Below are 21,521 nucleotides of genomic sequence, written 5' to 3'. Positions count from 1 at the left end.
CCTCTCTCTTTTGCTGCAATTCATGAACCCAAAGCCTTCGCATGTTGTTATTTATGTTCGAGAGCGAGTATAATAAAAGCATGTCGATAAAGTAATCATGCTCCATATTTTCTCTGAATGTTCGGCGCCAACGATATCATTGTAGTGTCAATGCTTGAGCAATATGTTATAGTTAGAGTTACCTTCATAGTTGTCGCTCTAGGTGTGAATGGGCCTTAACAGTGCAAACAACGCAATATCATGTATACCACCATAACTATGTAGGTGTTGACGCCACTTCTCGCACGACTTTCAACAATGGGTAGTCAGTCAGTCAGTCAGTTAGCTACTTTCACTCTTCTAGGCCGGTCCCAGGGGCCCAGCAAAATGGTATCTACAGTTCACAATTTTACAGTCAAGTGCAAGGAGTAAAGCGCAACAGTGCAACAGAAGAATGAGCTTCACTTACAAGTAACCAATGGTACAAGTGCAAGGGTCGGCACAATAGCACCCTGGAAATATTCCTATGACTTTGTTGGTTGCTGGTAATGATCCACTGCTGTGTCTGCTAGCCTCTCCGAAGACTACAGTCTCACACAGCAAATATCAGATGAGAGAGACCAGGCCTCCACAAAAGTCGCCCCGCATGCGTTAAGCTTAATGTAGGACATCCGAAAGTTGATGATAATGATGATGGTCCAGCAGGCTCAAACATGCCACATTTTAAACCAATTTACTTCACCTTACCATCACTAGGAATTTATCAATCCACCTCCAGGCTTTATCAGGCTCAAGCTGGCCAACCCAGGGGGCCTGATATGTTTGGTTGAATGCCGTTTTGGTGATATCAGTGTAGATGTCACTCGCCAGAACAAAGGGAGCACACAGCCACTATGGACAGAGGAGGACAACGAAATTCAGATAAAGAATGCTGGAATAAATCATCCTTGCATCCAAAATACATTATGAAAGTAATGTGCGTGAAACGTGCTCATGTTGGTACATTTCCAAGAGACACGGTTCACTGGTAAAGCTGACCGTCTTTGTGTTTCATTCTGTAATACCCACCAAGCCACAAAACACCAGAGAAAGCTGGATGACATCAGTGTAGGCGACTGAATAGAGACCTCCAAGAACAGTGTAGATGATAGCCACCGCAGCAGAGATCCAGATGCATACACTGAAGGGCAAATCCAAAATGACACTCATGGTCGCCCCTGTAGCAAGCATGCATGCCCACACACACACAAACACACACACACACACACACACACACACAAACACACTTAAATGTGTGAGGAAAATGAGAATAACAAAGACAGAGACTATGCATTTTTGTGTGTTCATGCTTTTACCCAAGGAAATCAGTGTGGCAGGAATCCAGATAACTTCACTTATTACTGGAACAATGGCAAGAAACCCAGTCAGTACTTTTCCATACTTTCTCTGAAATGGATCCATCATAGTGATGTAATTTTTGTCTCTCATTGGCTTGGCGAAGAACAGTCCACCTTTAAAGGATGGAAAGAGAGAGCAAACCTTTTCTCACTGACATATTAAAGAACAGCTCTCTTTTATCAACAGAGATAAACACAAGCAACGTTTTTCATCTGAATTTATTAGCAAATTAATTTACATAAGCGTACTGGTACACTTCAATATAAGAGAATATAAATTTAGGACTCAACTGTCTCATCTGTCGTGTCCCATCTAAACTTGAAACCCACCTAATGCATAATGTTACAGTAAAGTAACAGTTAAGAAATAATGACTGATAAAGTTCAGGAGGCAACGGAGCAAGTGGCAATTTTTCACTCAGACTGACATTATTCAAGAGGATCTTACCGATAATTAATGAAAAGGACATTTGCAGGGGAGCAAGAGCCCACAGTAGTCCCTCAGTGGGGCTGTACACCGACTGTGCAACACCGATGATAAAGGCACCTCCAACCCAAGTGGCTGAAGCAGGAAAAGAAAAAAAAATCCATGCATAATCACCCAAGGAGGGCATGAGGTCAATTTATGAATTTATAAAGACTCAAACCTACAATGTGCTGTGCTGAATAGTTGTGAAAACTGTTGTGATGCCTCCCTCTGATTTTCCAGAAAATGTAACTTTTTATTTGATGGACCACTTCACCAAAACCGGTTTACCAGAATGATACTATACTAAGTGTTTCATCAACACCATTGCACAGCACAATAGAGCAGATGAGATTAGGCAGTAGGTGCAATAATAGACAAGATAGTATTGCACTTTATTGATCCCCTGGAGGAAATTGGGGAAATGCAATACATTCATTCAATGCAATACAAATGTGACCAGAAGAGATAAATAGAGTCTCACCCGTCATTGTGAAGACTCCTGTGACCAAGTTGACCCTCCGGTTGGCTAAAAAGGCAACTTCTATCCGGCCCCCCTGGGTGTCTCTCTCCATCCGCTTTGATTTTACAGATGCCCAGATGCCAATTCCCAGGACCAGCAAGTAGAAGACCACCATCATCATCATACCTGGTATATTGAGAGCCATTGTGGATCATAACAAAATGACTTGACTATTGACTATTACTTCTTCAACCTGCAGACTATGTATGCAGGTGTGTTTGAGTTGGCACACAGGCTCTTCTTCAGAAAACGCCCTGTATTATTTTTATACTGTAGCTGCACCGGATCAAATGAGGGAGGGACCATGTTGAGAGAGGAGAGAGGTTGTCTCATTCCTCGCCCAGATTTTCCCAGCCAGTCCAGGATTCAAACCAGCAACCCTCTGGACACAAGTGGTCTTTGATTATTGGATAATCAAAGACCTCTCTGACTTTTGTAGGGAGAATTCTTAATGGAGCAGCACAGGAGCCTTTGGGAGAGAGAATAACCATTCTGACCAAAGGGTCCTGTATCAGGGCTAGATTAAGGGGTGATTCTTACCAATATCTGTTACTTAAGGGCCCTCCCATCGGTTGATGAAATCCCTATAGCCATCTGAAGGCGACTGGACTGCATTCCATCTTACGTACTTTATAATTATGTGGGTACCTTGATAAAATCTTGCACAAGTAGTTCCAGGCTCTTGCAAAACAGGTACACAGACATCTGTGATTTTGTGCATGGCAAAGTGGATGGCTATAAGTCTACTGTGTCTATCACTGCGCTCCCTCAGGACCACCCGTTCCACCAATCCTCACTCCGTATCCTCATCCAAAAACACTGAATTGCCGGTGGCGCAACAACTGCATGAATCGTCTCCTCCTGTCCAACGGGTTTCCCAAAAGTACCGCCTGAAGCATTGCATTTGTTTTTATTGTGCACATGCAACTAGCCTCTTGATTATTGCCTTAAACGCATTAAATTTGCATGTTAACGTGTCTACTGGTCGAAGGGTTCCCACTGAGCAATTTTATGTTGATTAGACGTTTAAAACACATCTAAATGGCCCATAGCCATCTAGGCTAAATTAAGTTTAAATGGGGTTGAAAAGTGAAAGTTTATTAGATGTCTATACATAGACAAAATTATCCTAGGCTATATGAGAGCTACGCATAGACGCAATGTGGAAATTACTTCTTGTGCTCAGATAATTAGCTTGTAGGCTAGTCTACAGGACTTCTCTGGTGCATATTTTTGGTATTTACAGATGTTTATTCATTGTAATAATGTGTTTACTGCTTGGTCTAAAATAGGTCTATACATAGCCGTAATGATCCTGGGCTATATGAGAGCTAAAGCATAGATGCGACGCTGAAATCACATCTTTTGCTCAGTGGGTTTATATCAATGTGAAACAGCCAGACGCATGATTCCGCATGACGCATGATTTTCTACTAAAACCATGAAAATAGCACTGGAGTGAATAGGCAGAGGCACAATTGTACTGTATCACGTGATTTGTACTGACACTCATCTAGCATGCTCCCCCGCACATTTCAGTGCATGCAATGCTCTTGGCGAGCAATGAATCAAAATGATAAGTCAACAGGTCCAACGGGTCCAAAAGTGTCATCTGGAACAATTATAAGCTGACCAAGAATGTGGTTGTTGCTCACAGATGCAGTGATCCGGCCTATCACGTTTCAGTCAGTAAGACCTTCATCAGGCAAACAGGAAACAACCACAAAACATCACAGAATAAATAGAACAGGAGGAGCAGACCAATGAGGAGAGGTTGTGCCAAAGGACACACCTGTAGGCCATCTTCAATCTAGGTCACATGGCCCAACAGGTGCACCTGAGGTCATGAGCTAACAATAATTTATATTAAAGAAAAGGCATGAGGGTTAGATTACCAGTAGCCGTCACAGTACAGTGCTAAAGAGATTAGACTACTACCACATGCAAAAGGTTCAATAAACATACAAATATTAAATGACTTACAATATTATATCCCATGCTTGCTCTAATGTATTTTTGCTTCTTTGTAAAATTTCATAATACTTTTTCCTTTAGACCAACTCTAATGTATGTTTATCTCGTTAAGATTTTGCAATAGGACTCTTATTCTTTCTTTGTGTGGGATCATATTTCTTTCTCAGTATATACCTTTTTGTTTTTTGTCCAAAAAGGTATATACTGAGGAAAAAAATAGGTGTGCAAAAATAATTTTTGCACCCCTAAATGTCTTTGAGTGACAGGTTTGAGTGTCACTCAAAGACAATTCTTTTCTTTGTTGACATTTCTGAACATGAAAGGAAAATGTCTTTTTGGCTTTCCCCTTTATGCTCTTGTTTGCTTCCCACACACTTTGACCTAAGCAATATTACACGAGAGGGTGTGCTTTACCGTCATTATTGGCACGACAGTGATGCGGTCCGTAAGCGTCACTGATTAATTAATTATACAACAGGTAGTTCCGACCAAGCAATCTGATTGGTCAACTAGACATTTAGAACGTGATCAAATCAGCATGACAGCACACCTAGCCGTGCTCATCACTAAATATTACTCCGCCATATTATCATACAATATATTTAAATATAACGCTAACTCTGTTCAGCTTTGACGTTACCAGACGCTCTGCATCCTCCATCAGCTGTGCCGGTGAGTCGGTGACCCGGCGCTACTAGCTTAAAAATACATGTGAAGTTCGCGGACATAGTAGCTAAATGTCCATGGAAAAATTATTTTTTTCAGCAGATATCTTAGTTACAACAAGACTGAGCTAGCAAGGCAGTTTTGTGTTTAAATGTATGGTATTTATTCAGTTTGGGAAATCCTGCGATCTCTAGAAAGCATTAGCTCAAGTTGGCTGGCTGACTCAACAGGGACTAGAAATCGTTTCTGTTGCTAGGTCGTTACTAAGGCTCCGCCTACTTGCTGGAGTAGTAAACTAGGTTCCATTACATAGGAGTCTACTGACGTGACTGATTGTTTTCCAGTTATTAGTCAGACCCCATGTATTCCCAGGGAAACGGAGATAACACTAGCAAAACGTTTTTTATTTTGAGAGCGAATTGCCCCAGAATATGAATACATTTTGATTATATCTTTTATTTTGTTGGTAACTGTTGTATAATCGCAATATTACACGAGAGGGTGTGCTTTACCATTCATTATTGGCACGAAGCGCCTCGGTCCTGACCGAATCACTGAAGTGTCTCTCGTGTAATATTGCTTAACTGAAATGTGTCAAGAGAATTGTTCAGGCCATTGGGAAGATTTGTATGAAGTTTGAACTTTTGATGATAATTATTAATAAAATAGTTAATTTATTATTCAGTGTTAAAAAACGAGTTAAGGTACATACCCTTTATTATTGGGGAGACAATCCCTAGAGGATTATATCCATTTTGGAGTGTTTAGGAGTAATAATAATATAATCAACTGGTTAACTTTATTAATTTGTGATATAAAAATAGTTACGGCATGCAAGCTTTATTATTATGAAAATTAGCCCAGAAAGAAAAATGTTATTATTTGGCGAAATAAAAATAGTTGGGACATAACAATATAATTGGGAAGATTAACCCTGGAGTCTCATTATTGATTATTACTGAGTGATTATTGAATGGCTTTTTATTACATTTGATTTAATGGGGCCTTCGAGGATTGGGGAATTTCGGGGATATACCCTTGCTGTCGGCCGACGACAGTATCCTAGTTTCATGATGAATTTCAGTTTCCAGTAAACCCCAATCATGGTTGTAATACTTGCTGCTTTTATGGAAACATCTGGAACTGCTAAATTAGAAAGCCAACCACGAAGGGACTCGAACCCTCAGTCTTCTGATCCGAAGTCAGACGCCTTATCCATTAGGCCACGTGGTTTCACTGGTGGAGGAACATTAACTTTGTATTTTTTTGCCACTAGAAAAAGGTTTTTGTTAAGAATGTTTTCCTTAATAAATACAGGCACAGATCCAGTTTCAGCTGGCCAGAACGGGGGTCGAACCCACAACCTTGGCATTATGAGCACCATGATTTGAGCATCTGAGCCAACCAGCCAGCCTGTCTTGTCTCAATTTCCAAGCATAATAAAAATCCAGATTGAAACTGAGAGTGTGTGACCAAGCACAGATGAAGGTCTCCTCTTGCTGCAGCTACTGTTGTCTGAATTGCGACTGCACTGCTCATCAGGGGATTTCACTCAAATGGCACAACGCTCACTTTGTATGCGAGAGGCAGCACACATTCTCCAGTGGAGCAGTTTCTGATGTGTTCAAATCCCAAATCCAAAAACTGTGGGATTGCCATGGACTATGTGCTCGTGCTTCCAAACTCCCTTTGATGAGACTGATGCTTAAATGTGCATATAATGTGTAAATATGATGTAATATGCTGTTTTTCAGAGGTAAAATTTTAAATACACCTCTGATTTAAGCACTTGGCTGCTGCTTACATGGAAAAGTGTGGAACTGCCAAATTGGAAAGCCAACCACCAAGGGAGTCAAACCTTCAGTCTCAGTGTTTTATGTTTGAACACAAATCTTGAAATTTACATATACAAATAGTTTGCCTCCAAGTGTTTTAAGTGTTTTCTCTTGCTTTGAAAACCACAAGAAACTGATTGAAAGCCTTTGTTTCCTATGTTTCGATTCAGATACTTTATGGATTCAATTTTTATTTGGTCCTTTATGTGAAATCAAACAGTTAAAGGAATAGTTCACCCAAAAATGAAAATTCATCCATATGACAGTCCCGGAGCTTCCCAGCAAAACTCTGTACACACAGAAAATAAAGGTGCGAACTGGAACCGAAAAGGGTTCTCCGGAGTGCTGCCATAGGAGAACCATTTCTGGTTCCACAAAGAACCTTTCAGACCAAGGTTCTTTAAAGAACCATTTCTGCACTCCTTGCATCTACATTGTATTTTTGTTTATCTGCCCTTGTAAAGATTCATTTGCAATTGCACAATATACTATGGAGGGATTTGGTCATTTTCCACATTAATGCCATCACCCTCCATCCAATAACTAAGAATTAAGAACTTTTTTTTAACCAAATTATTTTTTTCAACCAAATTATTATTTGGGATTTTTTAAAAGGTTCTTGAAAGGTTCTTTGTGGAACCACAAATGGTTCTTCTATGGCATCACTCCATTCCAGTTTGCACCTGTATTTTTCTGTGTATAGGCATCACTTTGTTTTAAGGGGTTGCCAGTCAGAAGGTTGAGAACCAGCGTATCACAGCACTTACTTACTACTCACTGTGCCACTGCTGACCTGTCCCTTCCTTCTCTCCCTCCATCTATTAAGGTGAAAGGAGGAGGGAGGACAAGCAGGAGGAGGACAAGCAGGAGGAGAACCTGCAGGCTCTCAAGGAGACCCTGGAGGATAGGTTCTTCTGTAACGCTGCCGTCCTGCCAGACTGGCAGCCTGTCCTTCTCCCCAGACCGGGCGATGTGCCTGAATGGTGGCTCACAGACCAGAGAAGAGCCCCTGCTGATCCACGGCGCAGTACCAGCAGCTTTACCACTCGGCCGTCGATCCCCTGCTGTAGTACTCCTCTGGCCGGCCTCGCCCATACAGCCTGCAGCTGGGTCACAAGATCAAGCAGCGCCTGTGGGAGGCAGTATCCTTTGGTTTGGGGGGAGAGCAGGAGCCCCACATCGAGCTTGATGTTAGTGATGAGCCAAAATATTCACAGCCTAACTATGCTGGTGCATCTGAGCCATCCAGACTGTGGACTGGTCCTGTGGAAACCTCTGGCCCTTCCTCTGGATCGGGAAGAGGAAGCGCTACTGTTCCCAAAGACGAGGATAACTATTTGCTGCCTTTTATTCAAGGTAGGGAACTGGTGTACTGGTCACAGCCTTGGCCTAAGTTCCTCTTGCTTTAAGAAACATTAACTTGCTAAGACACCCACCTCTGGTTTCTGGATGTTTCCCCACTTCTCCTGTGTCTCTCCTACTGTGCACTCTTCTGTTGAAAAGAAACAGTTAGGCTACTAGCTAAGTACAGTTTGAGGGCTCGGAACCAAACTGGTATTTTGGGTGAAAATTAAATGAAATCATGTAAAAGATCTTGAGATCTATTTAGTAATGTAAGTTTCTCGTTATTTGTATATTTATGTGATGATATCATTATCAAAAGATATTTACAACAGCTGATCAAAGTTAGGTCCACTTTTTTGTTTTGGCTCTCTGGTTGGACCCTCTGGCTCCAGGCCTTGAACTGACGTGTTTTTAAAGGACAGATGTGGTGCAATTGGAGCTTCCATGGTTGGATGCTAGAGAGCACTGTGTTATAGACTGAGATACCTAACTATATCATCAGATAATGTTGTAATGTTGTATGTTGTCAGATGTCAAGTAACCCTAAGCTGAATATAATAAGGAGTTATTCTAACCCTCTGCTGTGTTTCTCCAGCTGGGCCCTCATCAGCTGTCAGCACTGAGTCTCTAGATGAAACTCCAGCAGCCTGGCAAGGAGCACATCTGCATCAGGAGTGTGCTGGCCATCAGCAAGAAACTCTGTGAGGACTGCTACCCGTGCGGCCTGATGATCGCTTCCTCACCATCTGCGACCTCCAGAAACTCCTAATGGCCAGCTGGGAGGCGAACGGAGAGTGCAGCTCCTTCTACCGCATGCTGAGCCAGAAGGCAGTGATGGGACAGACTGAGCCAAACACTGAGCCAGACCCTGAGAAGATCTCTCACGTTGCTCCATCTGCAAGTGAGAGGACTTCCAGGAAGAGAGGGAGAGAGGAGGAAGAGAGCGCCTCTTCATCCAAGGAAAGGGCCAGGGTGACGCAGCACGACCAAAACAAGCAGCTCAGAGAAGGCTGCAAAATGGATGAAGAGGTCGTCCTCCCTGCTGAAAAGAGGGCAAGGAAAACAAAACACCATCCAGAGAATATCCAGAGAAAGTCTGATGGCTGATTGGCGTCAGCTGTGTTTCCTCCAGGTTACAGTCAGCTGGCAGCGGACGCATCATTATCAACTTCCATCCCAACTGACGCCGGCTCTGCGCTGCTCTCTGTCTCCCTCTGCTGGCGGTTAGGTGGCAGTGGCACAGAGAGACACCACAGTGTTTGTGTGTGTTGTACTTTGTGCAGTTTAAATAAATTGCATTTAATTATTACATGGTGCTTTTTAGTGTCTGAAAAAACAAACTTTCATTCCTTTGATTAGATCCAAAAACCATTTTTTGCACAAATTTTTACAATTAGTTTTAGGGTTGTCATTTTTTCACAAGAATGTATATAGTTTACAATTTTTTTCCTGTCTTTAAATCTTTCCAGTTGCAGAATTTGATTGTGATGTAAAAAAAAAAAAAAAGGCAGCAAGCTCTTAATTAATGGTGTGTGTGTGTGTGTGTGTGTGTGTACTCAGAGCGAACACTGGAAATACAGTTAGTGGTGTGACACATTTTTATTAAAATCATAAACAGAACAAATATGAGCTGTATCTAAACTGAGCATCAAAATATGAGTTATGAAAGGACATGGACAAAAAAAGTCTATATAAATAAACTCAAAAAGCTTATTGCTGGAAAGCCTTCAAAACAGGAATTAATTGTTATTAAAATAATTACAAGTAGACAACACAAATGGACAAATATTTTCAGTCTTATCAATGCAGATTAAAATTTAAGCAATCTTTATATCAACAATTTATTAATTTTGCCATTAATTCATCCTAGACTCATAGATTATAATTATGTGCATTGTGTGCAAAATGAATTAATGAGCATTACTGTACATCAATGCAATGAACGTAATGAACCTTCACTCTCATCATGAAATTATTACAGTCGAGATGAAATGAAAAATGCATTTTTAACCCTTTTAGATCACATCCCCGGTCATATTGTGCACTTATTTAACAACATATGCCAAAAAAAAATACAAAAAATCTATTTCTTTGTATTCTTATATCAAAATCCAATCATGTTTTCTTCCTGTAAAACAAAATATGCCGTGTGCTTATGTAAGCATGAACCAACCAATTTCAACCAATAATATCATGACATCCACCCATCAATCATTCTTCAACCTCTAGCTAGCCACACCGGTCATATAAAACCGCACTTCACCGTTTCTGGGTCGTAGCTGACAGAGCAATATGGAGAGAGATAGGAAGAGATGTGTGTTTGGATATCAGTGGGCAAAAACTTTGTTTTCATTTCCAAAACAATGTCGCTGAGGTCTAATTCATTCATCTCTCCCTCGTCCTCCTCCTGATCTAACAACAGGTAAGGGAGGTGTGTGTGGAGCCAACAGTCCTCTGTAGCTCCGTTTCTCTCTGTAGCTCTGTATCGCGCTAAACTCTAAGCCCCACCCATTGTTTAGTGGTCCAATCAAATGCGAAGGATTTGATTTAAATCCCTCTTGTAACTGTACACCGCTCAAATATTCGGTTTCACTGGGAAATACGTCACAGTACAGAAGCTAAAGACGCTCTAACTTCCGTTTCAGTGGGACTTTAAGTACACCATATAAAATATATCTGTCAATTAGCAACTTCCTTATTGCCAGGTATTGGTAGTTCAGTTCTGTCTTGTGCTGCTTCTCTCAGCTGCCATTTGTCCCTCATGATGTCAGAAATGACTACATTCACATGCAGCCTAAAGAGTAAAAGTTCTGCAAGACCATCCCATAACTAAAAAAAAATCACAGGTTTGATCCCAACACCAGGCAGTGTGTCCTCTGTTCAAGTGTCTTTAAGTTTCAGCTAAATGCTTAACATGAAGTTCAATTTTAAGTAAGTAGGTTAAGTGATTAAACATCATAATTTGGGCAAATGAAATGCAGCCTGAGAGGACCCGGCTGTTATTGGCACTAACTCCAGGCTGCATGTAAATCTAGTCAGTTCTCTTCCTCACTCCCAGGACCACGTTGTGCTGCTGTCACTGTATTTTCCCATCTGGGTGGTGCAGCTTGACCCCTAAAGTGTAATCCTTAAAGACGTTTTGTACCACCGTGACTACTGGGGCTTTTTGGCTTGGTAGCTTTTACAAATGCAACTGCACAATTATTCACATCCTATTTGACAATAACTTTGTCATTTCCACATAGGGTGGTACAATTCATAAAAAAAAAAAAAGATCAACGTTGCACTGTTCACTACTGCAAACCACAAGTAGTGGCAGTTCTTTCTCTGAGGGAGAAGAGAGAGAGAGAAGAAACTCCCCTGAAAATGGCTCAAACTTTACATCTTGAGGAAACATTCTTTGGCATTGCTCCACATTTGTATTCCCTGCAGGAAGAGAGAGAGAAAAAATACTATAATAATAGAGCTTGATTCCAAAATGAGATATTCATCATTTGAAAACGGTGACACTTTCTCTTACGAAACAATTGACAGCACAAAATGAAAGCATTATATAGTACTTTAGAGTGGATCCTAGGTAAGCTTTAACAGACTGGATCCTTTAGGTTTTTAAAATATGAAATTACAAACTTCACAATCTATAGTGTTTTGGCGTGGGAGTGGGTTAAAAAACACCACTTATTGAACTTGGATATAATTGACAGAGCTATTTTTGAGTTTTTTTTAAATCAGCTTAACCCTCTGATTGGTGACTTACCTTCTTGCACATGCTGATTTGCATGACGGCATAGTTGATGAGGGCCTCCCGCAGATCTTTGTCTTTCTGCTCCTTAAAGCGCTGCATGTCCACCCACGCCCCTTCAACATGCTCTCTGCAACAACACACACCCACAAACACAGCAGACAGGCTGAAAAACGTATAGTAAAGTATAGGCCAACAGTTGCTATTTTCTTTGCATGAGCACGGGCAGATAGCATACAAAATCTTGCGGAATACCACTTTAAGTCAAAAACATCAGTGTTCTCTACAAAGCACAAGTGTATCTGTGTTGTTTGTTTCTAAGTGAAGCGCTCAGAGTATCTGTCAGAGTTTAGGACTCACTCGCACTCGGCTGTTTTCTCCTTGACGGTCTCCTCCCCCTCTGCTATCATCTCCTCCAGCAGCTTCAGTCGGGCCTCCCTCTGCTCAGGAGCCTCCTGGCCAAAAAGCTTGTTGGTCATCCCTTTGAAGGAGAACGTCCGCACAATCTGAGGGCCGACACCAGACGAGAAGGAGAAGGATTTAGGCTGCGGCTCCACCACAAGAACTCCTTTCCAGAGCACTGGTTTCTTTCACTTGTTATTTTCAAAGGACAGGATGCATCCTAACACATTCCTGACAGCGATGACAGCTTAGAGTGCTTTTAGCGCTCAGAGTGCCACGTGCTCAACGTTTAAAATATTTTCACTTTTAACAAAAGAGTCTCAGGCTTCAAACAGGAGCTTCCCACAGGCATCTGCTCAACAAAGAGCCATTCAATGGACATAAGGCCCAAGGCATTTTCTCAAGGGACAATCTTTACTAATTTCAGGCCAGCTGTCACTGTTTCAGATGTTAAAATTGATTATTTTTCCCCTTTCTCTGACTCAGGTCAAATGACAAAGTTAAACTCTTGTAGGCTATTTCTGATGGTGAATGTTTACCAGGTCTATAGTCTTCCTCAAAGACCTTAGGGGTGAAATAAAAGTTATATATCTAGCCTGAGTCCCTGAGAAAACACAACACCCCACCATCTTTTCTTAAAAGTGCAGTAAAGGAATACGTCAAGTACGGTGTATGAGATGATGCACCATGCATATCACACTGTACCCCTGTAGCCAGCTCCTCGCGTTGCTGCTTCTTGGAGATGAGGTCCTGGGAGGCCATCTCCAGCTCAAACTGGGTCAGCTCATGTTTCCTGCACACGGCCCTGCCGAGGCACAGCAGAGTGTACAACACAACATGCAGATACTCTCCAGAGGAAGCTGGGAAACTACTAGGAATGGAAAACCAAGCCTTTGTCATTCTTAACTTCACCAGTCCACATTCTTGTTGACAGAATACAAGTAATATTGATGGATTTGTTGATAAATTTGTCCACTTGAACAGCAATTTTTGCAGGTTAAGTGACCATAATTTGCAGGCTCCAGTTGTTTCAAAATATATACAGTAGTTGGCTGGTAAAACAATGAAAGTGGCCAATGGGTTTTGTGACTACTAGCCACTGTGGCCAGTGGACCCATTAATGTAATAACTGCCAATAACGTAATATTTTTTCCGTTCTTAATGTAATAAAAGTCGATAATGTAATAACTGGCCAATAATGTAATACATTTTCTGAACCAATAACGTAATAACTTTTTGTGCATAATGTAATAAGTTATTACATTATTGGCTGGTTATCACATTATTAGCTGGGTTAACTAAAAAAAATCATGAAAATTTAATAACTGGAGCCGATAATGTAATAATATACTTATATCACTTTATTTAAGTTTTATTTATTGGCTATAAAGTGTCACACTTCCATGACACTTATCCTTACTGTTGCCTCTTTCAAATAGCTGCTCAAAAACCTGACCACACACACACACACACATACACACATACACACACACACACACACACCACACACACACACACTAGGAATTATGACTATTTATTTGTTTGTGGTACATTCATCGGTTGGTGAGAACTAAGTCTTCGACACAAGCTCTGAAGGACCAGGGTTGAAGATTAATTTGAGATGCAGCACAGCACTGTGTGTCAAGTTTTTCTAGTAATAAATCTGTAATAAACATTGTGTTTTGGTTAGGCGCCTATTCAAATTTTGAAAGTTTAGAGTGTATTATAAAGAATTTTCTCCAGTTTAGATGGAATTTTTCCTAAGGATTTTTCAGATATTTTGAATAACGGTTGTGAGATGTTTTTTGTGAACTACAACTCTATTTGCTTTATACTTTTTAACAGATGAGTGTCAGTGAATATCCACCCACTTTTCTGCTGCTGATTGAGCTGTGGCTCACCTGGTGCCAATTTTGTTATCACTAGGTAGCTCTATATAAGCAAGCCCTTCTACTTGGCTCTATATGCCCTGATGAAGACTGTATAGTTGAAATGCGTTGGCGTAGCCCATACAATAAAGGCTTTTTAACTTTTTCAGCAAAGAAGTGTGCTTTGGAATTTTTTTGGAGGATCAGCCATCCCAGCCACTAGAGATGGCTCTACCAATCAGAGCCTGTCTCAGCTGCACTGATGACATCACAATCAGAATTCTGCTGTTTGGGTTAGGGTAAGTGTGACACTTTATAGCCAATAAATAAAACTTAAATAAAGTGATATAAGTATATTATTACATTATCGGCTCCAGTTATTACATTTTCATGATTTTTTTTTTCAACCCAGCTAATAATGTAATAACCAGCCAATAATGTAATAACTTATTACGTTATGTGCAAAAAGTTATTACATTATTGGTTCAGAAAATGTATTGCATTATTGCCCAGTTATTACATTATCGACTTTTATTACATTCAGAACGGAAAAATGATTACGTTATTGGCAGTTATTACATTAACGGTAGTTATTACATTATTGGCTGCTACATAGAGGAATAGTAATCCCCGACCTGCCAGAGAGCTGTAAAGAGGTGCTTATGAAGAAGGAAGCCCCGCCCTAGCTGAAATTTTACCAAATGTTGGAAGTGTCTTGCAATTGCATCGTATCACTAAACATAGTATATAATCATATATAGCCTGCCGCCTGCCTATAGGGCTAAAATAAAAATTCTCAAACTTTACTCTGTAAGCAGAGCCAATGTTGAGGCTCATTTATATAGTATGTTTGTCTGCGTATTGTTGGTTGATTGATTTACATATAATGTCTTACATTTAGCATTTGTCTCTCCACATACGTACTGTCAATTACAAATAGTATCTGTGTCAGTGTTGTTCATGTTGTAACCAGCCAGGGTCATGTTAAAGACTTTGCAGACTGGTTTCAGCAAGACAATTTCTCCCACATGAGGGATTGAACCAACACTTAGACTGTCAGGTAGAGACAATTAAACCCTCTGCTCATCCTGCTGAGCTTTTTCTGAGTTTGGATGAGCTTCCGGTCATGGTGCTATTTCTACAAGTGTTCACACAACTGACAACAATAACATAGAAACACTTGAAGAGTGAGACGGCTGGGACTCAAACCTGCAACCTTTCCTTAGACAAGCCCCTATCTATCTCACTGAGCTATAGCCAAGGAAGATTCATCTCAGTGCATCTTTGAGCATTCATCAGTTTATAATTGTTAACATTTCTGAACATGAAAAGACTGAAGATTTGAACCAGCATCCCGGTGTATCATATAATCCTCAAAATACACTTATGCACTCATTTCCATTAAATACTTACAAGCTGCTGGTCAAATAGCTTACCTAAGGGCCTCAGCATAGAAAAGATATTCTTTCAGCTGGTCTGCGTAATGTTCCTCTTCTTCCAAGATATCATCTATCGAAGCAGCGTACCTACATGTATGTGAGGAACAAGAAAGATCACTAACTAGCTCCTTGGTTACCCTGACATTTGACATAGCAACCAATAAAGCACTGCAACTTGTGCATTAGGGGAATTATAAGCATGGCTGAAATACATCTTTGAGCAATCAGACTGCTTGGCTCAAACATTGTTCATGGCCAAATGGATAATGGCCAAAACTGAAAATAAAAAAGAGATACAATGGATTTGGAAGGAAGTCAGCAAGCAAAATACTCACGCATCCATATGATGGCCGGCACTCTGCAGTCCATCTCCCATCTCTCTCTCTATGGCACTCCATTCACTGCAAAGAACATGGATGGATGCACACACACATACACACACACACACTTGTAAATTAGTCGTATGCATGTGCATTTGTTGTAATAACATTTCTTCATCATGAGGATTGCATGTATTGGACAGGTTGCAGAAGGTAACCGTTCTTAAGACGCTTTCCTATTTGAATTCTCTTAACCCACTGGAGTCACAGCTACTGTATACAATAACAAAGAACCTAATATCATATTTTCAGGAATATTTTATCAATCATACGACATAGAAACAAATGGAAAAATATTCTCTTGGTTGCTAACCACTAGGTTCTTTTTTTGTCATGCGCATTGTATGTTTGGTGTCATACCTGAAGACTCTTCCATAGTTCCCATGGACCTTGTAAACACCATAGAGTCTGTCTGCAACCCTCTAGGCAAAGTCACACAAAAAGAACAACAATTTAAAATCCTAAGTTTACACAGGTAGAACACCAGGGTGCATTTCAAGGGTCGGTTCAAGCATGTCTTCAAATCAACCCCGGTGTGTTTGTGTATACAGCAGCTACATAGTTGGATGACAGGCAATTTGGCCTCAAAATAATAAATAAAAAGCGTAAAATTTGTCACTTTTGAAAAGATAAACAGAGCAACAAAAATCCTAACAACATACTGGAATCATGAGATTAAACAATCAATCTATTGCTAGAAAGTAGATATTATAAAGATTATATTGTATTATGGTGTGTGAACGGCCTCACTGACAGGTAAATAAAAAAAAAAAAGTAGATTTGATTTGTTACAGATGTTGTTCAAAGACAGAGAGTAAACACGTATGAAAGCAGGTGTGCATGTGTGTGTGTGTGTGTGTGTGTGTGTGTGTGTGTGTGTGTGTGTATGTGTTTGTATGCATGCGTGTGTGTGTGTGTGTGTGTGTGTGAGAGACTTACTGCTCGCGCTCGGAGCAGCTGAGAGGTGTGAGACTGCAGTTCATCGCTGTGGTGTTTCATCTCCATGAAGCGTCTGAGTGAGAAAATAAAGGCAGATAGATAGATAGATGGATAGGTAGATAGATGGATAGACAGATAGACAGACAGATAGATAGATAGATAGATAGATAGATGTTGATTAAGAAGCAGTTAAAAAAATGTCTTATTACATCTTAGTTAGATAATCCAGTCACTGCATTCAGGTAAAGGATTTTCACTCCAATCTCATATGTGTGACAGCCTATTAGGGGCTGAAATATTAATATGTAACCATTAATGACCAGGCCAAAATTATTCTGACATAAATGGTAAATGCTGACAACAATACAGTTCAGCCTCTCTAACAGTGTTTATAGGGGAAAAATGACTTACTTGTCTGGATTCCTCACCCTGAAGGTGGCACTCAGAGCTCTCAGCCTGGAATCTGCCTGCGATTAAAAGGGGTATTCAGTCAAATTTTGCGGGGAACGTTTATGTCACTGTCATTTGAAAATTAATGAGAACAGAAAGATCTTGCTTAAATGTACCTTGGCCTGAAATCCTGTCTCAAACACCACTTCTTTCCAGCCATGTTCCTGCCAAACACAGTAGGGAATATAATTAAATCAATCATTAATCTCTTGTTAACCTCTTTAAAGAAATACAGTCGTGACGCCACACCGACAGGTACAGACTATAACCAAATACAAAGGGTGCTGACTATTTTCTGTGACACAAACCTCAGTGAGGAAGTGGTAGAGGATCTTGTCGTTGGAGAGGATGGGATGCGACGCCACGCGGAGCAGGAAGTTCTCCAGCCCGACCCTGCGCCGCTCCACAAAGTCCGGGTCCATGTTGTCTGCCGACAGCTTGTGCCACACGAACTCCGCCTGCACACAAGAAAAAACACTTTAACTCCCCGGATCCAGTTAGAGACACCGAAAGAGAAATAGTTTTCATTTTTTTGTGCCATTTCTTCACTTTGGTTGTGATCGTTCTGATGGGATTTTCTTTGATACTTTGATTTATTGGCTGTTTGTTTCATTGAAACTTTGTTGGAATTCAACTATTTTCACCTATTCCTGCAATACACTACCTACCATCACTGAAACCAACAGCAACATCAAACCATGATTAAATCTGAGAAAAAATTTATCTTACATTTTTATCAACCTGACTGATAGTGGCTGGTGGTTTCCAAAATTCACCAGCTGCTAATGTTTGTCTGTTTCCTCAGCTAAATTTGATTTGCAGACTGCAATGGGGCCTCCAAGTAGAGATGAAACTTTGAGTTCTGGAAGTAAATTTCCCATTAGTTTATTCATTCCTATTAAATTAGATTAATAGTCCTAACTTTAAACAGTGTAAGGTAGATTTACCATGAGCTGTCAGATTGTGAACCGACTATATACAGTATGTTCCTGTAGAAGCCATCAGTCCATCTGATTTCAACTTTGTTGTTAAAAAAAACACCCGAGTTCTTTGTGAAATACTACACTACCCACAAGCTTTAGCAGGTGGGTTCCCACCAAATGGAGAAGTCGCTGTTACCATAGAAACATTACCTGCTCCAAAGCTGACAAGAGAAAAGGATAAAAGTGTGTGCTGGGGCGAAAATTACTACAAATCAGTAATCACTATTCTATTATTATATTATTTTGTATCACCGTTGAAAATGAGGGGAAAGGGAATCGATGACATCACTCACACAGCTGTATTACCTCTTTAAATATGTTATGTTGCCTTGTTTTTGTTTTTCATATACTGTATATATTTTATTCTGAATAAGCTCATGATTCCGCTGGTAGCTGGTTGGTTTGGTTTGAAGCTTAAAACTCTTTATAGCATGGATTTTCTGAAATGTCTATGGGGAAAATGAATGGGAAATTTAGCAAAATTTGGCCGGAGGATGATGGTAATTTCCCACCCTACTTACACCTATCCAGTCATGTTAGATTTGAGAATTCCCGAATGAAGTGGAGCAGGGCTGGATGGGGTTAATTTTGGAAAGTGAACTCACCCTCTTCTCAGGCAGAGGGGGCACGACGATGAACGGATAGGTGACTAGTAAGTAGTTTCGCAGAAGCTCAAATTCGCTGTATCTCCTCCACAGAGAGTCCGGGGCCGGGTTACGACCCTCAGCGATCGCATCCATCGCCCTTTGGGAACACAGCCAAGAGGACGGGTTTTGTTTAGTTCAATTATTTGTGACAAGACACAGGAGTGAAGTGATAAAACACAGAGATAAAACACATAAGGAAGAGAGGAAAAATACACATTGTACTGGTAAGAATACAAAACTAAGGGGCTCAAAAACATCCAAAAGCATCTCACCTCTAAACAACCTACAATACAGTGTTTTCCCTTTACATAAATGATACTTTTCAAGGCCGGGATTCGAAGGGTCACGTTATAGCCTCACCGTGTTTCAATGAGGTACACGGTGAACGTCTCCTGCATGTTCACCGAGTTTTTACCACTTCGTTTCTCCGCCTCGGCGACGCTGATCTCCATCCTGCGCAGGAGAGTGGAGCCGTCTTCCACCATCTGAAACACATTACAAATGACTGATAAACATTTTATTAAAAAAAAAAACAAAGACAGAAAAGAAAAGCCTTTGGGGTTACTGTTCCCACCCATCCACTCATTCACAGCATAGTTTAGCTCTTATCAAGTTGATAATGAGATATACTCACTGACACCACCTACTCTAAGGCTCTACTGCCTTAACAAAATGATGCCTGGTATCAAAGTTAAGCCTATTGGCTGGTGAAATTTAGAAAGCAGTCCCCCCCCCCCCAAAAAAAAAATGGACAGTGCTTTGGAATATAACCCAAATATCTTTCATATTGGTTTGCCTTGTATGCACTTGTGTAACTTCTGCATAGAGGTGTAATGGGTGGGTCATGCACGCCCCCTAGTGTCCTAAAGGTAGCATTAAATCTACATTATGGTTAATATCAGTATCTGTGCCACGTAGTGACGATAACATCCTCCGTGTTGCGAGTAAGGGCGACGTCTATCACCTGGATTGTGCCTTCGTGTGAAATACATTTTGGTCTATACGTTATTTCTCGATGTTGTCCGGTGCAAAGGCCAATGTAAGCTATCAAATGTCACACACACTACGGCTGGTTAGTGAGGGATTTTACTAACGGACGACAGCCAGTTGACTTCATTGCTATGGTAACAGCTAATTAATTTAAAAACGGGAATAGGAACCGGTCCGTTACCGTGCTGTTGTTCTTGTTCGTCAAGTCGGCGGCTGGTTGGTTTGAGTCGCCGGTCGCCACTGACTCTTCTTTTCCATCCTCCGCCATCCTCTTCTCCTCTCCTGATGTTGTTGATGAGCCAGGACGCATGCGCATAGCCGCACATCATCCGCTCCGGCTCGACTCTCTCACTCTCTCTCTCAACTCGTTGGCTGGCTTGAGTGATGTGAGGTCAAAGATTGTTGAAAGAGAAGATGAATCACTCTACAGTAAAAAAAAAAAAAAATACTGCCCACTTTTTCCAGATTTACCGTAAATACGAGCTGCCGACTGAGAAAAACGGATCACGTCAGCCTCCTAGTAGCGCGTGTCAAGTGTGTTACAGTTTTTTCTGAATGCTTAAACACTAACAGTGATTCTTGAGGCACTATCTCTGAAACCATTAACACTTGTAGCCAATGCATTTACCAAATGTGCCAAACTGAATGCACGTTCTCTGCTTTACACTCAGTTTGTAATTTTATAACACACTTTTTGCAAAACTGTAAACACAACTCACTGCTTTACACTCAGTTTGCAATTTACGTAATAACACACTTCTAGCAACACTGTAAACTTATGGCCAGATAGCCTGTTTTTTCCTGTTCTTTTTTTTCCTAGCACAAATGTTTTTGTTTTCTTCTACTGCGCTTTTGTTGTTTGAGGAGTGTTACTGCAGAACATTCTGAAAAAAAAAAAAACGTTTTCCCCTTATTTGTATTGATAGTTTGTTATTTTCGGAATACACATCCATACTTTTGGATACCTGTGTGTATGTGTGTTTACTGCATGTATGACAAACTTTGTTGCAAACTGCTATGCCCTGCACACAGAAAAAGCAAAAGCCACAAGTGTTTTTCATTTATACTATCAGTGTGTAGTTGGTGCTTCGTGTGCTTATTCAAATGATGGTTTGTGTGAACTGTATTGACGCAAAAACACACTTTTTTAAAAGAGTTTGAAGAGTTTTGCAAGAATTGTTTGCTTTTGCAAGAGATGTATAATGTTTTGCAGATTTGGTGTAAGGTTTTGTGGTTAGTGTGTAGAGTTTTGCAAAAATAGCCTATAGTTTCAACGATAGTGCCTAAGCAAACAGAAAAAACTGTAATACAAATTAAGCAGACAATCCACTGATGTCGCAAGTAAAACATATAATATAATATAATATTTATATAATATATATATATATATATATATATATATATATATAATATCTATCTATAATATAATATAATATAATATAATATAATAATACACAAATAATATTTTAGCAGCTCCAGGTAACTCAGTCCCAAGTG

At 40.4% G+C, this 21,521-nt stretch overlaps 1 protein-coding gene, 1 long non-coding RNA gene and 1 other non-coding gene across 3 annotated transcripts; all 3 read right to left on the bottom strand.

The window, feature by feature from the left end:
- Positions 1-748: 748 nt before the first annotated feature.
- On the bottom strand, positions 749-1,910 carry LOC139665400 (uncharacterized). Its single transcript, XR_011696873.1, has 4 exons — positions 1,825-1,910; positions 1,335-1,490; positions 1,048-1,196; positions 749-870 (listed from the first exon to the last, which is right to left on the bottom strand). It is a non-coding gene; the product is annotated as an uncharacterized lncRNA (long non-coding RNA).
- Positions 1,911-6,165: 4,255 nt separating this feature from the next.
- trnar-ucg (transfer RNA arginine (anticodon UCG)) lies at positions 6,166-6,238 on the bottom strand. Its single transcript has one exon. It is a non-coding gene; the product is annotated as a tRNA-Arg (tRNA).
- Positions 6,239-11,554: 5,316 nt separating this feature from the next.
- LOC139665433 (sorting nexin-4-like) lies at positions 11,555-20,334 on the bottom strand. The gene is made up of 14 exons (XM_071544446.1): positions 20,206-20,334; positions 19,395-19,519; positions 18,993-19,131; positions 17,713-17,862; positions 17,521-17,568; positions 17,366-17,421; positions 16,955-17,027; positions 16,376-16,437; positions 15,971-16,036; positions 15,633-15,722; positions 13,034-13,133; positions 12,287-12,432; positions 11,942-12,056; positions 11,555-11,610 (listed from the first exon to the last, which is right to left on the bottom strand). The coding sequence occupies exons 1-14, from the start codon at positions 20,332-20,334 to the stop codon at positions 11,563-11,565; spliced, it is 1,347 nt and encodes a 448-aa protein (XP_071400547.1). The 3' UTR covers positions 11,555-11,562.
- Positions 20,335-21,521: the final 1,187 nt, after the last annotated feature.

This window comes from Centroberyx affinis, unplaced genomic scaffold (assembly GCF_046629955.1).
Source record: "Centroberyx affinis isolate AG114_WGS23_722 - 3 ecotype Tasmania unplaced genomic scaffold, CSIRO-AGI_Caff_v1 ptg000247l_1, whole genome shotgun sequence".
Taxonomy (NCBI): Eukaryota; Metazoa; Chordata; class Actinopteri; order Beryciformes; family Berycidae; genus Centroberyx; species Centroberyx affinis.
The sequence above is the reverse complement of the archived record's forward strand: the minus strand, read 5'-3'. Positions and strand labels throughout refer to the sequence as shown.